The following is a 25,487-nucleotide window of genomic DNA, read 5'->3' on the forward strand; positions in this document are numbered from 1 at the left end:
GAAAAAAAAATTAACATGAGGGAGATGAGGGGGAATGATCACCCTTGTTTTATAAAACAGCAGGAGAAGAAATGAAAGGTTCTGACTCTTCTAGGGCTGTGAGGACAGAGCTGGGCACTGCTTTCTGGGAGCCTGGTCCATGCTGTCCCACTCATTCTCGATCTGATTTCTTTGTGCTCTTCTCTCCCAGGTGTGTGACAATGGAAGAAGAGGTACACCATCAAGAAGCCTGAACAGTGACACGAGGACAGCTCTTGAGACACTGGCAGTAGGAGCCTGAGATACAGGAAACAGGAATCATGCTGAAACCAAGTGGACTTAAAATCCCAGGCAGGGCTGGGAAGCACTCCAGCCCAGTGGGACGGGCATCAGGGACCACCACAGCTGCTGTCACCACTGGCTCAAAGGAAGGTAAGGGCTCCATGCAGGGCCATGAGCTGACCCAGGTGGTTGCCTGGCTTGGAGGCAGTGGGGCTAGTGGAGCCAGTGTTCCATGGGATGTGAAATTCCCCATCTGGATGAGTGTAGATGGATCAAAGCAAGTGTAACAGGGTGAATAAATGGGCTCCCTCTCTCAAGTAATGGACAAAATAGACAAGTTGTGGAGTGGCTGGGATACAGATGGATCTGCTGGTGTTTAGGGCTGACAGAGGTACCTGTACAGACATGGGAAGGGCTGTTAGTTAGGCAGATGGGAACCTCCCCCATGACCTTAAATACTGCCCTGTAGCCATTGCTATTGGCCTGTGAGGATACTGGAGTAATAACTGAGCACTTAAGGTGATTTGGCCTGCACTGTTTATGTCAAATTAGTGCCTTTGTTTAAACAGAAACATTTGAAACCCTAGGATTTGAATAATGACTTACCTTCACCTACCTACACATGCCTTGCTGTTGTTGATCTGTATCCAGTGTATACATAAGATATGCAGACTGCCATTATCAGTATAATTAACACTTCAGAGGCAGTTGAGGGTGTGTTTTGCTTAGGATTAATTTTTCTGGCTTATTGGCTGGTGGGTTATTTCTTTTATTATATATAATTTAGTAAATATTCAGGATGGGAGTTTTATCTGTCATGTTTTTCATTTCACTTTGTTAAAAAAAGCTTTCTTCTTGCTTCTTGGGGAGCACATCAGGATGATGTCTATCCTATCAAAACTTGTACTTTCACTGTATTACACTTTCATTTGAGGAGGTCAGTGGTTGCTTCTTTAGATCTGTCAGCCTCTTGTCTTATAATTCAGGCCCCTTCCTACATGCCTGGTTACTTTGCTGTGTGTTTCAGTCTCCAAAATATACAACATTTAGCAGAATCAGGAAAGCCTTTTACCTCTCAGTGTTTTTAATCAAGGGGATAATATTGGTCAAAACTTGCTTTAGAATGCTTGGACGAATTAGTCTGGGATAATGATGCTGAAAAACGAGGGTCACAAGACAATGCTTTCTCTTATCAGAGAAATGCTGAGGTGTTAATTATTTAATCAAAACAAAATAATATCCATAACTGAGGTTCCTGTTTTGCTTGGGCACACGGAGATGGTGATTCAGAACAGCCTCTGCACAGGATGTTCACCCCCAGACCCTACTTATTGCTGAGCCACTGGCTCTGCTCCCTTATTACACATCAGGGACTGTGCTTTGCTCATGGGTTCTTTCAGCTGAGCTCTTTCTTCTTGCAGTGACCAATAGTGTATGTATAACCTCTGCCACTGTAAATTGTTTCCCCAAACAGTATTGCAAAAGCTACAGGTCTAATTTGGCTTTTTGCACATCTGCAAGGCCTTGTTTGAGGGGCCAATCACTTTTTGAGATCATGTGCAGAGTTCCAGACCCTTTGGTGTGATACAGCACTGTAGGGATTGGAAAGGTGCTGCTCCTCCTTTACTGAGCACTTGGCCCTATGTGTGTATATTAACAAGTGTTTGGATTGCAATTTTCTGTGAATGGGTTTTACTATTTATTTTGTACCCAAATCTAAGATGTTGAAGTATCCTTTTATTTGTTTGCTAGAGGGAAGCATAAATTGACAAAGAAAAGTTGGATAGGTTTGGCTGTGTATTTTGAAGTTATTCTTCTGACCCTGTATTTCTGAATTTCCCCCTTGTTTCTCCATGCCCTCAGCTGTGATTGAGAAATGAACCTGAACTCCAGTGATGTGCCAGTACAACTCCCCATTGTGACTCTCTCAGGGTGCTTCAATCTGGATTTATAATTGCTGTGTGTCATGGAGTTGCTTTCAGTTGATTTTAATCACATGAAAAACACCAAAATGAGGGAAATTATCTGAGGCCTGTCTTCCCCCCAGAGACTTTGTAGTGGCATCTCAGCAGGCACAGTTGGTGCATGTCTTGTGGTATGAAAGGGTCAGTCAGTGGCAGGGTCAAGGCAACCTCTGGGCTGAATGCAGTGCCTGTTCACTGGAGTTCCTTTGTGCCTTGTTCAGCTCCAGCCATCTGTCACCAAGGGATGTGCAGCCAAGTACCCTGTGTGGCTCCAAATGGAGTCTGACCTTTGCTTGAGAAGTTCTGTGTTTTACTCCTGGAAAAATAGTGGGCCTGGAGAAGGGGAGAAGTCTTGTGATGGTGGATTGGTGCTGTGTGACAGATGTACTGCTGCTCCTCTGCCTCTCAGGATAGTGCAGGTGGCTTTTGGAAATTGTGGAGCTGCTGGAGCAATCACAGCACTGGGCCATTCCTACCTGGAAGGTGAGAACTGAGCATAGTGGGGTTACTTAAATGGTGTGGGCTGGGTGTATAACAGTAGATGGGCTTGTAGTGTTATCTCTGACACCTTCTCACTCAGTGTCCTGCTCAAGAGCTAGTGCTGTGTCCCTGCATGGTCTGTACCTGCTCTTCTTCCTGCAAATCTCTCCAAAAGTCTGGCCAGCTGCCTCTTGCTCCTCTCCTTTCCAAAGATGAGTAAAATCTGCATCCCAAAATCCTGCTGGCTTGCTTATGTGCCCTTCTCTGAGTGTGGCAGCATCTGTGTTGGCTGTGGGGCCCAGCCACAGCAGAGTCATGGGATTCAGCCTCTGGTAGGGGAAAACTTCAAGAGAAAATTCTCCTCTCTCTCTCTCTTTTTTTTTTTTTTTTTTTTATTTGGTGTTAAAGTGGTTTAATTCTATTCCAGAGCCAAGTGTCCACATCACTGAAGCCCTAACCATAGCAGGCACTGATGTGAATTTTGGGGATGCCTGCAGCCAAAGAATCTGGTGATAGATGGCTGTGGAAATTGGAATTCATTAAATTTCTTGGGATTAATCACATCTGGGTCACTAGACTTTATATGAGGTCTTAAAGCTGTACGAAGGAGTCTCTGTATGAGGTGTTTGAGAAGCCCTGCAGAAACCATGAGCTCTATGACCTGTGTCTGTGCACTGTAAGTGGTTCCTGGGAGGCTGGCAACGTTCTCCTGACTCCACAAAAACTCGTTGCATGCCCTTAAACTCCTGCCTTACTCCTTGCCTCTGCACTTACCTTCCTCTTGCCAGAGAACCCAAAGGAGATGTCTGTATTTTCAGGAGCTTGATGAAGAAAACCAAGGTGGTTCAGGTTACAAAATACAGAGCTGCAACGCTGATCTATATGAATTTGCTACCTTGGTGGAGGATAGAAATCTCAAAATCCTGAAACATAGTAGCAGAAGAGAACCATAAATCTAACAAAGCACAGAATTAATCTGTAGCAGTGCCCAGTCTGTTGCCTCTGAAGTGTTCCTTGGCTCTGGGAGTTTGGGTTTAGACAGACCCCAAATGAGGATTATATCTTTCAGATTGTATGTTAAGAGTTCTTAAGCCTGTTCTCCAGTTGTACCTAAGAGATGTCAGAGCCATTAGATGCAAATGAATTTTTAAAAGCTTCACCCTTTGGTCCTCTTCCCCTCCCATAACTTTATCAATCTTGTCTGCACAAGTGCAAGTGGAGGTACTTCCCCTTATTCTTACCCTAGAATGCACAAAGTTGCTCTGATTTCTCCTTTTTCTTTTCTCCAGTGTTCTGTTCATATTCTTTTGTAGAAAGTCAAATGTCTCTTATCTGTCCCATTTCTCTCTTCCTTTCCCAGGCACTGAGATTCCTGTTCAACATTTCCATTTCCATGTAATTTTGACAATTCACATCTTATGTAGCAGAAAGAGGGCTGATGCAGATGGGAGATGCTGTGTATGCATGTCTACAGAGTTTCACAATTCATGGCTGTAGGTTTCTGTGGAGACCAAATGTGCTGTACTCACTCTGAGCCAGCTTGCCACACATGCTGTATTAGAGTTATTTTTCCTGAAAACATATTCAGAGTCAGTTCTGCTCATGGAATATCCTATGCCCTCTTTGAACTTTCCTTGAGTGGAGAGTTGTGTCTCCTTACCTGAGCTGGTGCTTTCACAGAGCCATTAGAGTTAAGGGCTTTTGTGGTGGTGGTCTGGGTTAGGTACTTTGGTTTGCTGTGGTTGTGGGCTTTAAAAACAAACAAAAAAAAGAAATGGAGATTGCCCTTTCCACTGAAAGTCAGTGGGGAACTAGCAGCTGACATGGACTCCTGGAAGAAATTAGCCTTGAGGGGTGTCCATGCTGGCTGCCCCCCTCCCTTCTCTCCTGTAAAGCTGGAACAATGGAAGAAATAAGTTCTGCTGCTTTGCAGTACTTTATTTTCCTTAAACTGAACAGACTGAAAATTCATCTCTAGCTGCCTTAGAAGAGGATTTCCCACAAATGTGTTGGCTTATTTCCCATGTTTCAAGTAAGAAAGTCTCTGCTCTTTACCCCACATTCAGGAGAGGTTTCTGTGTTAAAGGTGTGGGTCATGGATAAAGGGCTCAATATAATATTTGGATTTCTTGTTACTAAGCTCATATGTCTCAGTTACTTTCCCACCCTCCTCCTGGAAAAGCCTGTTTTTGCAAGATGGAAAGAGAATGGAAGTTGTGATGAATGGGCCCACAGAGCCCTTCCAGCTGGTGGAACAGGTGAAAGCTGCTGGGAAGAGAAGCATTCACATTTCAGGGTGGGTTTTGTCTGCTCAGAGCAGTGTGAGAGTAACATGGTTGGAGGAGAAATTTACCTCTCGTACTTCATTTGGCTGTCAGCTGGCTCTAATGTTTGTTTATAGTTCTTAAATCTCTTGTTCAATTAAAAACTTCTAGCAAAGACAGAGTATAAAAGAAATATTTGTATTTGGAGATGGAGCTGGGCAACACTGAGACTTCAGTGCTGGAGGCAAAAAAGCCCAAATTTATTAAGTTTTCTGTGAGACTTATGTGCATCCAGTAAGAATCCAGCATAGACCTTGGATTTTACAGATGGATCCTGTCTTTCTGAACGGGCAAGTGCAAGTATCTGTCACACGAATTTTATATTTAGGCATGACTAACAATATCAAAACTGTTTTTCAGCAGTTAGCTAGTTTTATTGCCAAAAACTGCTTTGATAGCTAAACTATGCAGCACATTGCTGAGAGCCTGGCAATGCCTTCTTGTTTTCATAGAAGTGTACCTGCATTATTTTTGATGAAGAATAAATGCACAAGGCTAATTAATGTTGGCATAATGTCTGCTTCTGCAAATACTGTGTGTTGCTTTTGTTCACTAAAAAGAAGAGTGAAGCAGACTGGAACATTCCCAGGGCCATTAAAGAGAATGGGATGACCAGCTCCATAGGGTAATTTAACTAAAATATGCTGTAATGAGGCTTTGATAAGGCTGAGCTGGGTATTAGGTCCTACTTAGTTGCATTTGGGTTTTGAGTACTGATGGGCTGATTTTTTTTGGTACTGGGCCCCTTTTTGGGGGACAGTTACTGCTCTGCCCCAGGGCTGGGTTTGCGTGAGGGGGCTAACTTTTTTTAAAAAAGCTTATTTTCTAGAAATGTGATTATATTCTGGGAGCTGCTTCTAGTTTGAGATTCAGCAGTTCTGTGGCCACGTCTCTTACAATCTGTACCTGCCTCAGTTCTGCTGTAGGACCCTAAATCTTACCACCACCTTGGCTCTCTTGTGCATTTACTGCCTTACTCTTGCCTTTCCCAGTGGAAAATCTTCATTCCATTTTATTTATCTGCCACAACGTTAACAGCAACATCTTGGTAAGTTAACTTGGAAATCAGTTGTTTGCCCCTCGAGTTTCTCAGGTTGTTTTTTAAGTTAGGTTAGTTGGATGCATAGCACTAAGAAGCAATTTCTGTTGCTTCTGGAATTTTCTGTGGTAAAAAACAGAGAGGGGGGGATGGTGTCATTCCTGGGGAATTTATGCCTCAGTAATAATAGAGAACTTGGGGAGCTTGCTCTCAGGTAAATATTGACAGTTTGGTGGTGTCTTAACATAGGAGTTTTTTTAATAAAGCTGCAAAAAACTGCTGAGGCTCTCTGATTTTGTATCAATCTATTAATTCTAATTCCCAAATAATTATTAAAGACACTAAACCACTGTTTTGCCTGTAACAAAAGAAATAGGATTTTATGGAGCAGCGGATTGACTGGCACAGACAGAGACACCTAATTCTTGTCTGTTCAAAGGCTTTGTGCCTCTTGATTAATATTAACTTGGGGTGTTGTGTGCTGGTGAATTGAGAGAGAAGACCCCACATCACAGGGCCAGAGGCTGCTATTATTTCTAGCAAACATTGGTTTTTGCTGTTTTGCATAAGGCCTCATGAAGTGGTCAGTATTGTCAGCTCCCATCTGAGTGCTGTCCTCAATTAAATCCATGCTGCAACCCTGGGGTCAGATTAGTGATCCTGCTGGAAACATGTCATTGGTGTCAGTGAAGTTTGATTAGCTCTTGCTTTATGTTCATGGCTCTGTATACGCAGTGTCTTGGGTTCCTTGGGGAATTAGGTGGTTGAGGTGCCAGCGAGGTGTTTGAGGATCAAATGCCTCTATTACAGTGTCAGCAGATTAGCATTCCCATTAGTAGGCAGAGCTGCAGGATCCAGCTCTGCACAGGCAGTCAGTTGGTCAAGGAGTTAACAGGTATCTGAAAGAAAACAAGGTTGTTTTCAAGGGCTGAACAGGAAAAACTGCAAAGGAGAGTAGTTTTGGTGATCCAGTGCTGAGGTACAGCTGAGGAGTGGGAACTGCAACAACCATGGGAAGAGCTCTGCTAAGGGATCATTAGAGCCTGGATGCATCCCTTCATCACTGCTGAGGGTTTGGCTGAAGTGCCCTGTGTGGAGGTTGTGTCCCTCCATACAAATCCTGTCACTCATGGACACAGATGCTGTCATGAGACCCTGCATATTTGTTCTCATCTTCATGGCATATCCTATGCCAGAGTTTCCTGGCTTGGTTGTGGGCTTGTATTCAGCTCACACGTGCCTTTCATGAGCTGTCTGCCTGCCATCCTACACTCTGAAATACCTTTTGTACTGGGGTTTTTGAAGGTGGTGGTTCCTCCATCCTTTCTGGTTCCTCTCCTGAAGGAAAGAAGTACTTTTGGTGGTATTCCTCTCCCAGGAAGTGATTCAGTGCATTCCAAGCAATATAAAAGGGCATTAAATTAATCTTAGTTTAATCAGCTTTGCAGGTAACATACAGAGATAACTGTGAGTCTGATTTTAATTGTCTTAATGATTAGATACTCTTAGAAGGATTTGATGTAGTTAATCCTTAATATTCAGCTCATTCATTGTGGATGAGGCATGAGCACACACCAAAGACATATGGAGGTCAGACTCACTCCTGCTCTCTCTGTAGCTCTTCACAGAATAGCAGGGAAAGAAAATCTGCATCCCACAGATGTTCAGCTTATGGAGGCTGGAATATAATGAACTGAATGCTATTCAGCTGGACTGGTGTGAATCTGCAGTAGCATCACTGTGGTTGTGGTTATGCCCATCAAAGTAGGGATGCAGCTTTTGGGGCGGGATCTGGTCCTGCATGTTCTGCCTCCAACAATTACACTAATCCAGCAAGAGCAGATTAATCATTAGAGGCCTGAGCCAATATTCATTGAAATTAAAGGAAAGATTCCCTTTGGCATAGCTGGATTTGGGATGAGAGTCTGCAGGATTAAAGTGGCATCAGACTGTTGGTATATATTTGCCATAGGTTGGAATTAACCATCACACACTGACCCTGCATATAAGCATCTTCCTTGCAAGCAGTCAAGTAGATGACTTGATCTGCACAAAAGCCTTAACATTTAGAATACAAATATTATTCTCTATTTGTTTTAAGTTCAGTAGAATATTTACTTTTTAATGAAGATGCTAGTAAGTAAATTAATATCCTGTTCCCATAAAAGTGAGAAATGTTTTTTTATGCAGGAGTGAGATCTGTAAGAAAACACTGTTTATCACAACATTCACTCTAAAATAATAGGAGTTGTTAGAATTGAGCTGTCTGTGACTTCAGCAGCTCTATTCAAAATACAGTTGATAGTCTCTCTGCTACAAAATGTCTTTGGCAATGCCACTTTCCAGCACAGAGTATGTGTGTCTTGTGTGCTGCATCTGGATTGTGGTCTGGAGGATTCAGCAGAGCACTTCACTCCATGGATGTGTTTGCAGAACTCTTTGTGAGAACGGAAATGTTTGTGAATGGGGATTTTTAAATGCTGTCAGAGGAAGGCAGTGATGAACTTAGCCATGAGTACCTCTTAAAAGGTGAACCTGCACCAAGGTTCAGGAGTAAATCTGTGTGATGTAGTGCACTGCCAGTGCTCCAGTTGTAGGGCAGTGCTATGCAGGAGTTAACACTGCTACAGGAGTGCTCCCAGTCTGCTTAAGGAATTCCTACCAAGCGGGAGCTGCAAGTCATTCTCACTTTCTGCAACTAAAAGCCTCCTATGCACACATGAAACTTCTCTGTTCAAGACTCTGAATGCCTCACCACCTCCTGTAAAGCCTGAAGGCTTTGATGAAGGTCAGTATTACCCACATTTTACACAAAAGACAGCTTAAAGTAGGTCTTGCCTATGCCATCCTCCCAGTCCTGGCACAGGAGCAGCAGTTGCCATCTCTGATGCTGCTTCCCCTCATCCTTTCCATTGACTGAAGTGTTGTGTCTGTAAACACTAGTGCCTTTGGAATTTGGCTGAGGGTGTGCAGTGTTTGAGCTGTAGGGTAAGTTTCTGTCCTGCACATGCTTGTCTTATTTCACGCTTAAATCTGCAGTTATTTAGGATTCACGTCCCTGAAGGATTACAGGAGCCTTTATAAGTTGCTGTATAACTTATTTCACAGAAATACTTTCTGTAGAATATTTTATTTGGAGGTATTTGTTCAGAAAAACAAAAATGCTCCCAGAAATTAGAAAGGTTTGATGGAGATTTGAAGAGAAGGATTTCAAGATGGTATATTGAGAAAATTCTGAACCCTAAAATGGGCTTGGGGGTATCATCCTCAGTGACTGACTCTATCCTGGCTGGGTGTTCAGAAGATAAGTCTAAAACTGATCATCTGATAAAGTGCTGAAGAAGTGGCATGAGAGAGTCATAGTCCACACGTGAGTCTTTCATACCAGTAAGGTGTACTGGGAATGGGAGCATGGTCTGTGCTCAGTGTGTCTGGTGGGGCCCTGAGCTCAGTCTTCAATGCAGCTCAACTTGTCAGCTCCCAAGCTTTATCTGTGATCTCTCACTTCACACCATCAGTTTCCCCACCATCACTCCTGGAATGGTGTAAGATGTCATTTCTGGTGGTCACTGAGACTTAGATCTACTGGGTTTGAGAACACTTGCTGTGAGGAGTCAGTGTTTGTATCATAGCTCATGTGTTTTAGGATCAGATCTGTATCATGATCATGTTTACTTTCAAAAAAAAAAAAAACAAGAAAGACATCCAGTGCAAATAGGTGACTTGGCTTTTCTGCAAATGATACTGTTTATGTGCAGCTCATTGCCTTTTGAATTGGATACTTAGCTGTTTATACCAGGTATTGGGAATAAAGTAGATGACTCAGTGTTAACCTGCTCTCAAATATCCTTTTTATTAGATTAGGCAAAGCAAAGCCAGCCCAACAAACTGCATTCTGCATAGCATGGGGCTGTGTACAATCAGTCCATTGTGTGCTGTGTAGCCTGCTCTGTGTATGGATGTATGGTAGGAATAAATGGCTGATGGAGTGATGAATCAAAGCTGTGTTTAGTACAGTGCAGCCCCAGGATTGTGCCCAGGTTAGTTTGGCAGTAATGAGGTGGTTGTCTTTACCTCTGCTGTAGTTCCTCTGGGATCCTGGGGTGCTGCAGATGGCCCCTGGAATCTCCCTCTTTCAGCTGGATGACTCAAAGAGATGGTGCAATTGCTTTAATGTCTTGTTTGTACCGAGGAAGGGGAAAACCTGCATACAAGGGAGAAAGCCTAGTGCTTGTCTGTCTGCTGGTACCATCCCAGTGCTTTAAACTCTGTTGTTTGTCAGCATAGCTGGTCACACTGAAAACCAGCCTCTGAGCATGCAGAGAAGGAGCTAACAAAGCATACTCCTTCATTTTTCTATGTCAGGTGTTAATTTTTTCTACTTCTCTTAAGAGCAGCTGCAGACAGAGCATGAGGAAATACCTTTTGCAGGCTGGCACTCTTGTAAAGAACAATTGCTGTGAAGATTATCCCAACTCCTGCCAGAGGGAAGCAGAGCAAAGTAAAATTAGAAAGTCAGAGAAAAGCTTGTGGCTGTACCAAAGAAATATTTCTGAGGTTCAGCAGGTAGAAATGAGAAGTGGTTATCTGTCAAGAGAGTAGGGATGAGAAAGATCTTACTGCTGTGCTGTATTGCTACATGTCTAGCCCTTATCATGGGGAGATTGCATAGTGCCAGCAGAACACTTGCTGCCTGAGCTTGCAGCTTCCAGTTGTACAAATGTACCAAATAAAGGATGCTTTAAGCCTGAGCTGGGGGAGTGTGGGCCTCTGCAGTGCTCCAAGTGCAGTGGGAGCACAGGTATGAGTGGCACAGCTCATCATCTGTCACACCAGGGAAAATACTGCACTGCATTTGGGCTAATCTGACTTGACTGGGGTAACCAGATCACTGAGCACTCTGAGGATGTATGAGAGGTTTTCATGCTTTTTACATAGCTGGAGTAAATACTGTGCCCACAGGCAGTCCGTGCCAAAGCTGGAGGCAAACTAGACTGTCTCCTGTCATTTAACTTTCCTTTCCCATGGATTGTTAGAGGTACAGTCAATCTGCTTTTGCATGGCAGCTCAGGTTTTGCCCTATCAGTAAACCTCTGTGAGTTAAGCACACACAGCAACTTCTCCTGCATCTTGTTCCCAGTTCAGGGAGGTGCTGGGATCCCCTAACCTGGCTCCAGTCTGATCAGAAAGTAATAATTGCCCTCTGGACAAAGGCAGGCTCCTCTCCTTTTTTTGGTGCCTTCTATTCTACATTTGATTGGGACGGACTTAATGCTATCATTTCTGAATGAATAAGTCAGTGGCCTTTCTGCATGCACCTGCTTGAGCAATGTACTGCTTGGCTGCTCATCGCAGCTGGTGCTGTAGGAATGGTCCCAGAGTCCATCCAAGTGGGTTTTGTGTGGGAATGATGTCTGAGCAAAATTCCAATATGTAAGAAGGCTGTGAAATTTCAAAACCGTGCTGCTCAATTATTTCTTTTGGTGGAGGGAAGGCACTTGACTGCTCTTTACTGTGTTTGGTGCTCAAGATAAATTTCTCCAGTTCAGAACAGTCCCTAGGCTGTTCTGCTCTCTGTGCTAGTGCCAGTGTTCTGCCTGGGAAATCGTTTATAAATGTCTTATTAAAGACCTGTGTCTGCCTCCTTTTCTTTCTTTTTGTCATTGGATCAGCTCACTGAGAGCAGCTGTCTTCACTTCCATCACAGCAGCTCCCAAACCACACTTGTGCCTTAGAGATTCCCACGGCAGACAACTGTGCACGTGTGTGTGTGCTGGGGTTTGTGGGCATGGCAGATTTAGGCTGAGCTCCTTCTCGAGCTTCTCCATGCTTCTCTGAAAAGAAGAGGCTCCAAGAAATCAGCTGTGTGCTGCTTTTATAGAGAACTGAGCATACAGTGTGGCTGCAGCTCTGCAGCTGAGGTCATTCACAGGGGGTGTGTGACTCGAGCTGCTGGAGGGGAGCTCCCCGTGCCAGGCAGGACCCTCTCCTGTAAGTATCTCCCCCTCCCCAGTTGGTGTTTTTGCTCTAGGGGCCATCTCACAGGTTACCCTGGATTGCTTTCTAATGCTCCTTTCTGCCCTTAAGTCTTTCATTACTTGCAATGGTCTGTGCAAGGTAACCCAGTTTGGTTATGGGGCTAGTGGGACAAAACTTGGAGAGTCTTTAGAACTAAGGGCTTGCTTGAATGGAAAACTATGTTTTCTTATCAGAATAAATTATGGTGAATAAAGTGACTAATGCTTTCTTTAGTTGAAGTGATTTTATTGTTTATTTAAGGAAGAATGGGGACTGTTACTTTGTAATATACCCTGTGTTACTTTACTATACTAACCTGGCATTTAATAAGTTCTAGTTTTGCAAATTTGTCTGTATGTTTTTTCTAGAGATGAAGGGTAGCACATGTTGAGGAAGAAGATATGGGTGTTCCAGTCTTTGTTAAACTTGCGAAGCTGTTAAAATGGTGGGATTTTTGTTTTCATTGTTTTTGGTGAAAACAGGGTGTTTCTCCAGAAGTGTGATGTATAGGCCCTGTTGTAAGGCTCAAAAATGTTAAATAGAGTATTGAAAAGTGAATGTTGAAAGAATGTGGTTTTAAAAAATAATAATTACTTAAGAATTAAAACTGCAATCTTGAGATGAATAGATCCTCCATATGCTGCAAGGTAATTATCCCTCAGTGAAAGAAATCTTGTGCATTTTCTACTAGTCACTCGCCTCCCTTGTACTGCCAAAACCAATCTGCTTTGCATATTTCGTTGAATACTGTTGTTTATTAAAAAAAAAAAAACAACTTTAAATCCTCACTCATAATTACATACTTTTGCTGCTTGTTTCTTTTCAGAATTATACTGGATTTGATCTAGCATAGATGGTAACCACCCCCCCCCCCCCCCCCCCCCCAGCTCCTCCATCCCTCCTATCTCTAGCAGGCACCAAGAATGTGTGTCTTGCCTGTGGCAGAGCAGATTTTGTACCAGTCAGCATCTTGAATGAGACCTTTATAAGAAAGCCTTTGTTTGGGATGTCTGTTTGAGGTTCACTGCCCTTCCCAGCTGCCTCTCTGGAGGCAAATATTTGTCTCAATGGGCATCTCCTTCCATTCAGTGTAAGACATCTTTGCAATGGTCCTTACTTGGTTTTGCTTTTCATTCATAATTCTCATTCTTATTATCTTCCTCCTCATTGCAATTTTATTTCTGGATCTGCCTCCTCTCTTCAAAGGAGCTAAACGCAGGGATGCTGAAGTTGTATCAGATTTTAATATCCCCACCATTTGGGTTATTCCTGGGAGCAGCAGGGGCAATAGATTTTCAGGGTACCAGATGCAGAGCTTGCCTCTGTGCCAGATCACGGCCCCTACTTTTCAGCTTTGAACTCGCAGAGCTTTCAGTCGTTGTTTCCAAGTCAGCCATAAATCTGGGGCTTCTTCCTCCCACAGTGTGCTGCCAGGCCGTTGGCTATTGTCTGCAAAGTATTGCTTTTTCTCTCAGGCACCTCTTCCCTCTCTGTTTCTGCCTCATCCTGCAGTTTGAAAGGGCCGTGATAAATCTTGTAGAAAACACTTACTTCATTGCTGTGCTCGATAATTTGAATTTCGATGTGGCAATGGGCTGGCTTTCACTTCATTGCTGACAGTGTCATATTCATGTAATCCAGGTTGCTTTGAGAAGCTCAAATGCCCATGTGGGAACCTATAAATTCCACAAGGCAAGGCCTCACCATCAGTGAGTGCTGTGGAGGCAATGGACACCAGCCCTTCTCCCTCAGGAGGTGCTTTGTCTGTGCCTGTGTGGCTGCTGCTGATGCTGCCAGGGGAAGAATCCCTGTCTCCCTGCACAGGTGGCAGATCCTGGAGGTGCAGCAGGTTGTGCGTTCTTCTCTCTTGGCAGGCAGACTAGCTGCTGTAGGTGGTAGGGAGCAGATGCTCTGGACTGTCTTCCCCTGAGGGGAAGCTCTGGTGAGCTCTCTTCTCCATCAGTGAAGTTCAGCAGTGTTGTGTTTGGAGATGAAATGGCACTACAGACCCAGAGAGGCTTACAGTCACTACAGTGTAAGTAGATGAGTAAAAACCACTGCACCAGGAGGTGACAAGTTATGTGGCTGTAAGGACAAGACCATATTGTCCTCCAGCTCACAGTGGAGGGTGGTGGATGGGATAGTATTATTCACCACAGATGTTTGGTGCCCTGAGCAGGGATAGTGTCTGACTGTCATTCCCACCTCATCACTGAGCACTGAACCAAACAGTGAGCCAGGCTGCTCTAACGCCTCCAAGGCTCTTGCATCATCTCTGTGGCAGTAAAACCAGACATTATTCCTTTTAGCTGGCACCCCTGTGGCCAGCACCAGGGTTTTCCAACTGACAAAATCTTGGCTTCAAATGGGCATTACAGTCCCCTGGTGTCAGGACTGTCCTGAAGCCCTGCCCGGGCTGGGAGGAGCAGAGCTTATACCAAAAGTTTTTTTGACCAGTCTGGTTGCAAGGCTGCACTTTGAGATGCTCACAGACTGCAGAACTTGCTGCCCTGTCACAGGTTAGTGGTATCTACAGCAGGGGCCATGAGGGTGAAGTGTCTTCAGTCTTGTGACACTGGCAGTTCTGCCAGGCTGGTGCACCTTTTGGTGCTAGGTAGTGGATGAGAAGATTATTGATTACCACGGAGAGGGAATGCAGCTGGGAGTGGGTGGGCAACTCTGCTGCATGTCAGGATGTCTTGTGATGTGGTGATGTTTGAGGGTAAAAACCTCTGAAAATTAAAATAGAAAGGGAAAAATACCTCTTTTAGGGGCACTGTAGAGCTCTTCTGTAAATATGTTTGTGTTTATTTTTCCCTTCTTCCTAGCACAAGATGCTACTGTGGAATCTCTCCTTTTAATTTGGTTGTGGTTTTGGGTTTTTTTTGTTGTTGGTTGGGATTTTTTTGTGTGTGTGTGGTTTTGTGGGGGTTTTTTGTTTTTTCTTTCCTCTTTCTTTTAAATCTAGTGTGCCTCCATTTTATCAATTAACTGCTTGTCTCCTGATTTCCATGGCAACACAACAGGCTGTTGCATTTGAGTCCTTTGGCAGTTGTGGTGCCTGGCATGTGTCTTGGGAGCAGTCAGACTACAAAAGGGTTCTGCAGGGAGTAGGAAATACATGGGCAACACTCACTGTGCACTGCTTCTCACACTGAACTGCTCTTCCCTTCCTCTCCCTCCTCCCCTTTACATACAAGTTTCCTTTCCCCTTTGTTTCAGTTGCCTGGTGTTAAGAAATGACCAACTGGAGTGCTGTGGGAGGTCAAAAGATGTGGAGGGAGTGAGGGGATGGATGGGTTCAGTGTATTTGACTTAAACATAGCACAAGGCTGAGCATGCTGTCAGGGATCCTGCAGAGAAAGCCATTCCTGCTGATGCTGCAGAGCAAGTGCTCTCTTACTCCCACTTCAGTTTCCAAAGCTTTCTTGGGGGGGTTCTTGCTTGCTTCTGTACTATACAAAGCTTCTGTTCACTCCCCCCTACAGCAGTTTCCAAGAGCTGGAAGAATCCATGCCCTTTTTGCAGAAGCCCTTGTGCTTCAAGGGATTTTGGACACATGGCTTTCATTGACACGGTAACAAGAGCCCTGTGAACAGGCTGAAACTTCAGTTAAACTTTTTACCTCTCCAGCTTTTGGCTCGTAGGAGTTTATCAGTGTGGGTCCCTAAAACTGGTGGGATGAGTTTGCAGAAAGAACTCTAAGCAGCAGGTTTGCCATAGTGGGGGTTAATGTGTAGCTTTGTGAAGGCCAAAGGGAAAGCAGAGATTTGCAGCTGGATAAGATGTGCTAGATGCTCTGTGTGACTTTGATTTGCAAGTTGTTGTTCAGCCCTGGAAGCTGTGACCTACAGGAAACCCATTTAATCCAAAAAGAATGAGCCAGCTAATGAACACAATAGGATTGCAAAGTTGGAAACGCTGAGTGCAAGAGATCCTGCTCACTTCTTGCTGTGTCTTGGAGCCTGGTCCCAGTGAGAGGGGGAAGGCAGTCGCTGCTGCTGAAGTCCTGACCAGCAAGTGAGGTCTGTGCTGGACAGAGCAGCACGGGTAGATCCTCTTGGATCAAGCAGGAAGAGCCTTCCTCATCACTGGCTTCCAGGTGAGCTGCTGAATTAGAGGTCTAGTAGTGACATTCAGAGTGTTCCTGTGGCTTCTTGATTGGCATCAGCAAGTACTGGCAGGGTTGGAGTAGAATGTACCCAGTTTGTTCTGTTAGGTGTGTTTCTCTTGCATAACACTTCTCAGTTTCATACCTGAGATCTTGTTTTGCTTTGTTTTGCTGTTTCTTGGAACATTTTTTATAGTCAGTCTTTTGCAACTTGTTGGCATTTATCTGGGGAGTCTGACTAGAACAGGAAGACTTTTCTTCTTCAAAAGAGCAAATCCAAGTGATACAGACAATAGACCAACTCCTTAGTGCCCGTAGGCTAGAAAAGTTTGGAAATATTTCATGGTAATCCTCTTGGAAGGCTTTCCCTTCAGCTGTAAGAAGTACTTGAAGAGTGGCCTGTGTCAGGTCTCTGAGAGCAGTGCCATCAGCTGCTCTCACTTTTTGGGCTGTCCCAAGATACTTGTGGGTTTAAAGTCAAGTTACTCATTGCTACCATTTGCCTTCTGAAAGGCTGGTGACCAGATGCCTGGGAGGATCAGAGCTTGGTCTACTTGGACTACTCTGGATGCTGTCTGACCATCTGGTTAATGGGTTAGTAAAAGCCAAGATAAATGAGTTCAGCTTGATCATGGTTACTCTTGGCTTCTCTGAAAACCTGCTGCACAAAAGCCCATTAGCTGCTCTGTGGTTATTATTTCATATGTGGGTAATGAAAGCCATGTAAAACACAAGTTTCTACATTGTGGCCATAATAAATAAGGTGAACCTTCAGGTAGTTCCTTATTTATATCCTGTACTTTTGAATAATTCACCTGATGCTCAAGAATAATGATGCTTCTGCCTGCACTGCTCATGAGCCTGGAATAATTGTTTCCCTGAGATGTAATTCCTGTAGTTCAGCATACCTGCCTATCAGACAGGCACCCAAAATGAACAAGAGTGTGTAAAGTTGCACTAAAATTTTGGCTGTGGGGGAAAGACAGTGTTGTTCCAGGAATCTAATGAATTGTTCTTTATTTTTTTTTTCTGGTCTAAGTCAGTTTTGAAGTTGTTTGCTCTTGCAGTGAGATGCAGTGAGTCTAAGTGCAATTTTAAATCCTGCTGTAATGTTTGCTCAGCCTTGGGCAGCCTTCCTGCTTTTCTTTGCTTGAGCTTTGCTGCTGAAGGGTTTGCTTATCCCAGCCACATTGCAGAGGTGCTTGTGAGAGTTAATGTGGCCTGTATCTTGACCATTAACTAACACCCAAAATCAAGAACTGTGTTGAAACTGAGGCTCCGGTAAAACTGGAAAAATAGTTTTGATCTCTTCTCAATATAGTAGCAGAGCCCCCTAAATTTTATGTGCTTGTAGTTCCCTGAACAGGGGGTTGAGTTTGGCTGTTCTTGACATGCTGCATATGTGCGCACAGACATGTCAGTGGCATGATCTTTGTGTATTAGGGTGCTCTGCCAAGTGTGAAACCAAGGTGTAAGTTGTGTTTCTAATTTAATTTGTTCTCCTACCTATCACACACCTTGTTGGTGATAAATCCCTGTAGCCAGCTTTGGTTATTTAACTTAGAGTCTTCTTAAAATGTAACTTCCTAATCTGACTGCTTTACTGTCTTGTTATTAAGCTATTAAGCATTGACATGACAACAGTGGCCTTATTTTCTGCCTATGATTATTTTTATAGTTCAGATGGATGGAACCTTTCCATCTTCACGCTTCTTTTTATTTCAAGTCTTTTGTAAAGATTAAAAGCTCTAAGCATCCTTATAGTCTTTGGGTTTAATTTTTTTAAAGTGAAACTGCTTCTTGGATATAATGCTGTCTAATGGAGTTCATCTTGGTATACTGTCCTACAAAACTGAGAGTGACACAAGCTTGAATGTCAAAAATTTGCCCAAAAGTCCCCAAAACTTCTTGATGAACACATGAGGTTGAGAAAACTTCCAAGGCAGGTTCCAGAAGCCAGGAGAAGATTTTCCCTGGGAGCTGACTGAGCTCTGCTGGCAGCTCCATGGTCTCCATTGCCACTAACATTTTCAGCTGGGAGCAGTACTCACACAGCTGGGGACAGTATTTACTGGCCTTCCTGTGCCCATCATGGGATTTTCTTGAACGTTCCCCATGTGTTATGCTGTGCATGTCCCCTCTGGCTGATCTCAAGAGTTGTTCAGTTCCAGCCCAGTGAGCTGGTTCGAGGTACTTCTGTTCATGAGGAGTTTGTACAATCACACCTTAATTGCAGTTCCCTTCCTGTTCAGATAAAGGTTCAGACCAGACAGAGTTACTGCTTCCAGGGGCCCCAAACTCATGGACCTAGAAATTTGTCAGGTGTTGACTCTGGAGTCTAATAAGAACCAGTGTCAAAACTGATCCTCGTAACACAAATGATTTAGCAGAAAATAAGTTCTTTATGCTATTGCCCTGGTGCTTTTTTTTTCTCTTTCCTAGACCTCTAGCAAAGCCTTGAAGTATCTTGCTTTGAGAGCTTTTATGTTTTACGTTCTTTCTAGGAGCTGAGCCTGAGCTGTCAGACCCATTACTTGTGAAATAGCTGCAGAAGTGTTTCAGACTGAGCCTCAGTGATGGCTGAGGCTGAACAAGTCTCACAGTTCATTGCACATAAGCACTCAAGTTTGGCTTGTCTCTGCAGCTGCTCAGGGTGTCCTCTGTCAGCCTTCTCTGGTAGCAAATAAAATTTTTTTCCTGAGTTTGCTTTAGCCTTTTCTGGCAGCCAGAAAGTTCAGTTGAAGAGTCCAAGGATGTTTCATTGAGCACAGGATATGTGGGACCAAGTCTCCTGCAAACACCCCACACCAGCTGTGTGGGAGAACCACACTTGGGACCTCAGGGCTAATGAGAGCTGAGGATGGCTGAAGGTCCATGGTATGTGACTTGCTGGATCTTACTTTGCAAGCTCATTTCCTCAGTTTCTATTGTGGTTTCTTTTAAGGCTTTTCTCAACCTCCTGCTTTAACCCTCAGAGAGTTTTAATGAAGTTCATGTGTCCTTGTCATTTGTTGCCTGGGACTCAGGCTGAAAGCCCAAAGTTTGTAACAGGAGGATTTGACAGTGGGGTCAGCAAGGGTTGGGTCACTCCTGTCTCATTTGCTTGGCTTGACTCTGTTCCCATTCAGGCACCTGTCATGTGTTTAAGGGTCCCCTTTTGTGTTTTGGAGAGTGTGGCAGATCAAGGCTCTGCCTGGAAAGTGCGAGCAGAACAGTGGATATCAGCATCACCTGCAGTGTTCCTTCCCCAGACAGCAGGGAATTGCTGAAAGGCTGATGCTGGGAGAAGGGCACTCTTTATTGCCAGTTATATTGAGTTCCATGCACATTGTGTGGCCCTGGAAGGTTGTGCATGAAGGTTTGTAAGGTGCTTCCTGTTTAAAGAAATGCTCTTCATATTGAGCACAGCCCAGGTGTCTACTTGCTGCAGCATTTGCTCAGCAAGGGGCACAGCAGCAGCTGGGAAAAATGGGGAATTTGTGGGGGCTGCTGTGTGGTCCTACAGGAGCTGTTAGTGCCATTGGTGGGACACTCAATGGGGTTCTCATGGTGCCAAGTACTAAAACATCACTTTTTAAAATATATATAATGTATATTGATTTATTTTTTTTTCCTTCTTTCTGCAAAGCAGCAGTTCATTGGGCTCTCTTTGGTCCTTAAGCACTCCTGTGCTTTTGATCTTATCTATACTAGTGTAGCCCCCTCTGGGGCTTTGAAGGAGGCTGAGATATTGTAAAGGGGATGAAGATATAGGGTCATTTCTTTATGTTCTGCATGAGACCTGCAGAAACTGGGCAGCAGATGGAGATTCTGTGCAGGCTGCTTTCCTGCTGGGGAAGGTAAGTAATGGCATCACTCAGGTTTAATCTTCACAGGGTGTACACCTGCAATCTAAGTTGTTGTCCCAGATGTTTCTTTTCTGTAAACACCTTTTCCTGGTGTTTTGGCTTCCTTCTAGGATTGCTCCTTATACCAAAAACCTCTTTTTCCTTGATTCACAGGCTCACCTTTACACAAACAGGGTACCACGTCCACCACCAGCACCGAGAAGTCGGGTTCAAAGGTTGCCGAGGTGGGCGATGATTTCCTGGGAGACTTTGTGGTGGGCGAACGCGTCTGGGTGAATGGAGTGAAACCAGGTGTGATCCAGTACCTTGGGGAAACACAGTTTGCTCCGGGCCAGTGGGCAGGGGTTGTTCTGGATGACCCGGTGGGTAAGAATGACGGCTCTGTCGGAGGAGTGCGCTATTTCGAGTGCCAGCCGCTGCAGGGGATTTTTACGCGACCGTCCAAGCTGACGCGGCAGCCGGTGGCTGAGGGCTCGGGGAGCGACGCCCCCTCCGTGGACTCCCTGACTGCTCAGAACTTGTCACTGCACTCGGGAACGGCCACGCCGCCTCTGTCCAGCCGCGTGATCCCGCTGCGGGAAAGCGTCCTGAACAGCGCCATGAAGACGGGCAACGAGTCCGGATCGAACCTCTCGGACAGCGGGTCTGTGAAAAAAGGGGAGAAGGACTTACGGCTTGGAGATCGTGTGCTGGTGAGTTGATTGTGGGGTCCCCCTGGAATGGAAAAGGACACGGATTTATCCCCCTGCTGAGCGTTCCTGGTCAGCTTCAGGACCAGACCAAAGGAGGACAGGCTTGGTGGTGAGGTATGGGATGGAGCGTGGTCTTGGGAGAGGCCTGGGCCAAGTAGGCATCAAACTGTTGATGTTATTTGGGATGCTGTTATTTGGGATGCTGCGTCATCTGGACATGTCTCTCTTTCACATTGGTGCATGTGTTCCAAAGTACTTCTTGTATTGGACAAGTCATGAACTGTAGAAAGATGTCAGAGAGAGAACAACTGAAATATGAGGGAAATGGAAGCACACTCATTTATTATGTTCTAATCTCATGGTATTCCATAATGGAATGTATTACTTGGGCTTTCAAGGAATTTGCAGCAGTGTCTTGTTGCATGTGGCTGTACATAGCCTAAAAGGACTTACAAGAATCTCTCCTACTGGTCACTCTTTCTGGTGGTTCAGTTTTCTTATGTGAGACGTGACACAAACTCCTTTCCTGTACAGAAAGGAACTTCCATTGATTTTTAGAAGATGGCAGGACTTTGGGAGAGGTCACTGCTGCAATGGATGAGTTATCCACATCTGATTTCTGTTGTTATTTTCATTATTTGAAGTAGACTACCTGATGACTAAGCCAAAATGCCACACTTTTACTAGGAATGGCTTACTGGAAGTTTGCCACCTAGTTTGTTATCATTTTTGTCCTAGCAAAGGAGGTGGAGAAGGCAAAGAATTATATCAATGATAGGAAGACTGAGTTCTGTCCTGCAGCTCTGTAAGAGAGTTTAGTTTTGTTAGTGTGTGTGATACAAAGCATTTGAGCACAGATGTGTTGTGACTGTATCCCCAGTAACATCTCTGGATCTATAAGGTAAAGGTGGTTCTGACCAACAACTGTGACAAGTTGCAGAGGGGTCAGTCTTTGCACATCCTGGATAATCTGAATCCCATTTAAAGTTACCCATGTAGTGTTGCACCTGGTTCCAGTACCAGCAGTGGTTGTGGGGAGGGCAGACAGACTGGACATCTGTTTGATGACAGGTGTTTGGTAGAGCTGGCTCCATAGTCAGTGTGAATCAGGAATGTGTGCAGGGACCGTCAGAGCCAGTCTCAAATGTCCTTTTGGGTCTAGTGTTGAGCTGTCCAATAGCTTTTATTTCAGTTATATAAAATATAAATGTAAAGTTGGCTATTTTCAGAGGACAGAAAATGAAGATTGGTTCTGCTTATGCTCACTGGTTGATGCTTAGTAAACCTAGTGCAAATATGTTGGTTTATAGAGTTGAGAGAGTTTAATTTTCTCAGATTTTCCCCAAAATGTGCACAGTAGTTGACACTTGCTCATGGGTCTGTTTGCTTCCTGATTTCAGCAGAGTTGGCCTCTCATCCTTCCCCATCCCTACTGGTAGCAAAGCTGCTGCTGTCCCTGCAGTCCCAGGACAGGGTGGGCAGGGAGAGGTGGCAGCCCTGTTCTCTGTTTGCACAAGCCTTGGTGCTTCATGTTGGTGTGTTACAGCAGCACACATGGGGAAAAATGAACCTGAGGATCTGTCCTCTTTTGATGAGTTTATTTGCTCCCATTTTATCTTTTACCTCCTGCAGAGAGTGCAGGGAGTGTTCAGGTGAGAATTTATGATTTTAGAAGCAGCAGTCATTAGAAGGCAAACTGCAAAATATGAAATCTATGGTAAACCTGGCTCTGTTCTTTCTGAACCATGCGAGCAGTGGAATGATGTTCCCCAGACTTGTTTTACCTTTTTCTTCTTCTGACCATAAGTTCTCTGAGACAGGACCTGTTCCCTGACCAGTCTGCTCACCCCAGTGGGGGCCCAAGAGTGAATTTTGGCACAGCCACAGTGTACAGCCTGGGAGCATCTCTCCCCAGGCTTCTGTTGAGTTGTTTTGGGAATGGTTTGGATTTAGAATTTGCTACTAATGAGGGTGCATCCTTAAAAGTCTGCCTTCCCTGCCTGCTATTCTATCCACCTCAGATGTTATTAGGTAAAGTTTGTGCTGTGACTTGTTAGTGTAATAAATAGCTCCAAAAGAGTGAGCCTGGATTAAGTTTAGTCTCTCCCTGGTTCTAGCAGGAGTGTTCATCTTACAGAAACATCAGGAATTGTTTGCACACAGTCATCAAGATCCAGGAAAAGAACAGATAATAACATGAAGAAATAATTTGCTGTTATGGTTCATTCACATGTGCTTGGCAGCTTTTATTTTACTTATGGGAGGTGTCAGTTAATCATGTTGGGTATTAGGTTAATTCAGAATTATTGTTCATGTATTCTGAGTTCCCTCAGAGCAAACCTTTATTCATCCTCTATGGATTGGTACAGTTTTAGTTGTCTTTATTGCTCTTAGTGTTTGCTTTTCTGAAAGAGTATATTTTTGAGAGTGGCTTTTAGATGTACAGAATCCACCAAAGGCTTTTCAAATGAGGGAATGTTTTTAGTGATTTCTTGTGATGGAGCACAAGGTTGCAGGGGGCCCTTCCAGGGTGGCCAGATGGACACCTGGCTCTCGGGCCATTTCCTGATGGTGCCTTTCTTTAACTTCATTAAAGTCCATTATAGCTTGAAGATATTTTTGCTTTTCAGTTACTTTGTTGCAAGACCCTCTCTGACTCTCCAGCAGTTGCAGAAAGTGACTTTCAGCTTTCCATTAGAAGCTTTCCATTAGAAGAGTTAGATAATATTTGCCTTTGGCACTTGGGCTTTTTCCCAGAGATGTAAAAATTGCATTAAAGAGATGAAAAATCCACTAATATTGTAGAGGTCTATCTCTTGAAGTCTGGCAAATAAATATGGGACAATTAACCTTTGCTTTAGTGACAGTGGAGCTCCCAAAATGGGATAATTGCTGAAGTTCTGTGAATGTGAGGCTGGCTTATTGCATTTCTGCAGGGGAAGAAGGGATGGAAACAGCAGCGGAGCATTTTCTGCCTGGGAGGAACTTCTGCTTGGTTTTTCACCTAAGAAAATGTATTTTGCATTCTTTGTGGAGAGGCCTCCTTATCAGCTGAACTCATTCCCCCTTAGATGCCATTGCTTTCTGAAGAGGTTGGGGAAGTAGGTGGTTTTATTATATGTCAGCCTAAATTAAAAATATTTGAAACAAAAAAATTCCTCTTAGAATAGGTATTCTGCCCTTTAGCCATGCTTGTATTTCCTAACTGGAATTGTGCACTTCAGCAATGAAATGGAGTAATAAATAAGACTGTTTAAGGGCCAGGTTACATCCCAGTAGCTGGTTCAGTTGCTGAGGGGTATTGCCCCAGATACCTTACGGATGGATTCTAGGTATGTGATTTTGCTGAAACTTGCAGATCTTCAAAGCCAGTGAAAATGCTGAAGCATCAGCACTTGCAGGGAGCATCAATGAAGCAGCATTCCAGCTGGGCAGGACTGTGTGGAGCCTGCCTAGGCTGCTGAAAATGGATCCTGGTCTTCCCCCTGAGCGTGTGGTTTTAATCATCTTGTCTGTCTGCTGCAAACTGGTTTTTTGCCTGCAGTGTGTTGCAGCTCCTGGCAAATGACAGAAAGCACTCATGAATAAACTAATCAAGTTCTTTTTTTCAGTTTTCCCCCAGATGTCCCTGCCACAGCCCTGCTCGGCCAGCCCTGAGCAGCAGAAAGCATTGAACCTCCTGAGTGACAAAGAATTTCCTGAGCCCTTCTCCTTGGGCAGAGAAAACTCACTGCTCTGCTGCCAAAGTCCCTGAGCTATTTCAGTGCCTGAGACTGAAGCCTCACTGCTGGAAAGGCATGCAAGGTGTTACAAAGGAAGGATTCCTGCTCTTTATTTTCCTGGTTGGCCATTGGAGCTCTCCCAGTCTGTGGAGTCCTAGAAGTGCAGCAATGCTCCTATGTGGCCTTTTTCAGGCAAACAATCACCAGGCATATTCCCTTATTGCTAATCGGGCAGAAAAGAAGGAAGGATCCCATTCTGTAATTCTACCAACGCTGGATTCTTTGTATTCCACTGCCTGCTTAGAGCTCCATCCTTTAGACCACCAGTTGCTGTGTTGTGACTAGAGAATGTAGCAGAATGACAGTGTGGGAATGATGGATCTCTTCCCTAGGGAAATTTGTGGCAGGTACTGGGAAGTGCAGTGTTCCAGCTGTTTGCAGGATTCAAGAGACAAGAAGACATCTGGGACTCCTAGTCAGAGCTTTTTCCTCACTATATAGGGAGTGTGTAGTGTCAGGATGAGGGGGAGTGACTGCAGACTGACAGAGTAGATAACTGACAGATTAAATATTAGGAAATAATCTTCCTGGTGAGGGTGGTGAGGCCCTGGCACAGGCTGTCCAGAGAAGTTGTGGCTGCCCCATCCCTGGAAGTGTTTAGGACAAGGTTACATGGGGCTTGGAGCAGCCTGGTGTAGTGGAAGGTGTCCCTGCCCATGGCAGGGGATGGAACAAGATGAATTTTAAGGTGCTTTCTAACCTAAACCATCCTGTTTCTATGCAGTGAAATAAAGAGGGAAATAAATAGCCCAAAGCAACTGTCCTGCCCTGGTGCCACATTAACCTTTAGAGGCTCTTTGTGCACATCCTCCTAACCATTCATTTGGGCTGAGACACTGCCTGGCCCTTATCTGCTGGGTATCTGTATCTGTAGTAGGAAATAGGAATTGTAAGTGGAGCAAACTGTGTTACTAACATGGGCAGACTTGGTATTGGAGACAGCCCCAGGAGGGGATGCTGTAATTCCA

At 44.4% G+C, this 25,487-nt stretch overlaps 1 protein-coding gene across 1 annotated transcript in view; it reads left to right on the top strand.

The window, feature by feature from the left end:
- The first annotated feature begins 282 nt into the window (after nt 1-282).
- Nucleotides 283-25,487, top strand: part of CLIP2 (CAP-Gly domain containing linker protein 2) — a 55,815-nt gene continuing 30,610 nt past the window's right edge. Inside the window, exons 1-2 of the mRNA XM_062506941.1 lie at nt 283-411; nt 20,199-20,737. Coding sequence (XP_062362925.1) covers nt 300-411; nt 20,199-20,737 — 651 coding nt within the window. The 5' untranslated portion in view covers nt 283-299. The remainder of the gene's footprint in view (nt 412-20,198; nt 20,738-25,487) is intronic.

Source organism: Cinclus cinclus, chromosome 22, assembly GCF_963662255.1.
Source record: "Cinclus cinclus chromosome 22, bCinCin1.1, whole genome shotgun sequence".
NCBI lineage: Eukaryota > Metazoa > Chordata > Aves > Passeriformes > Cinclidae > Cinclus > Cinclus cinclus.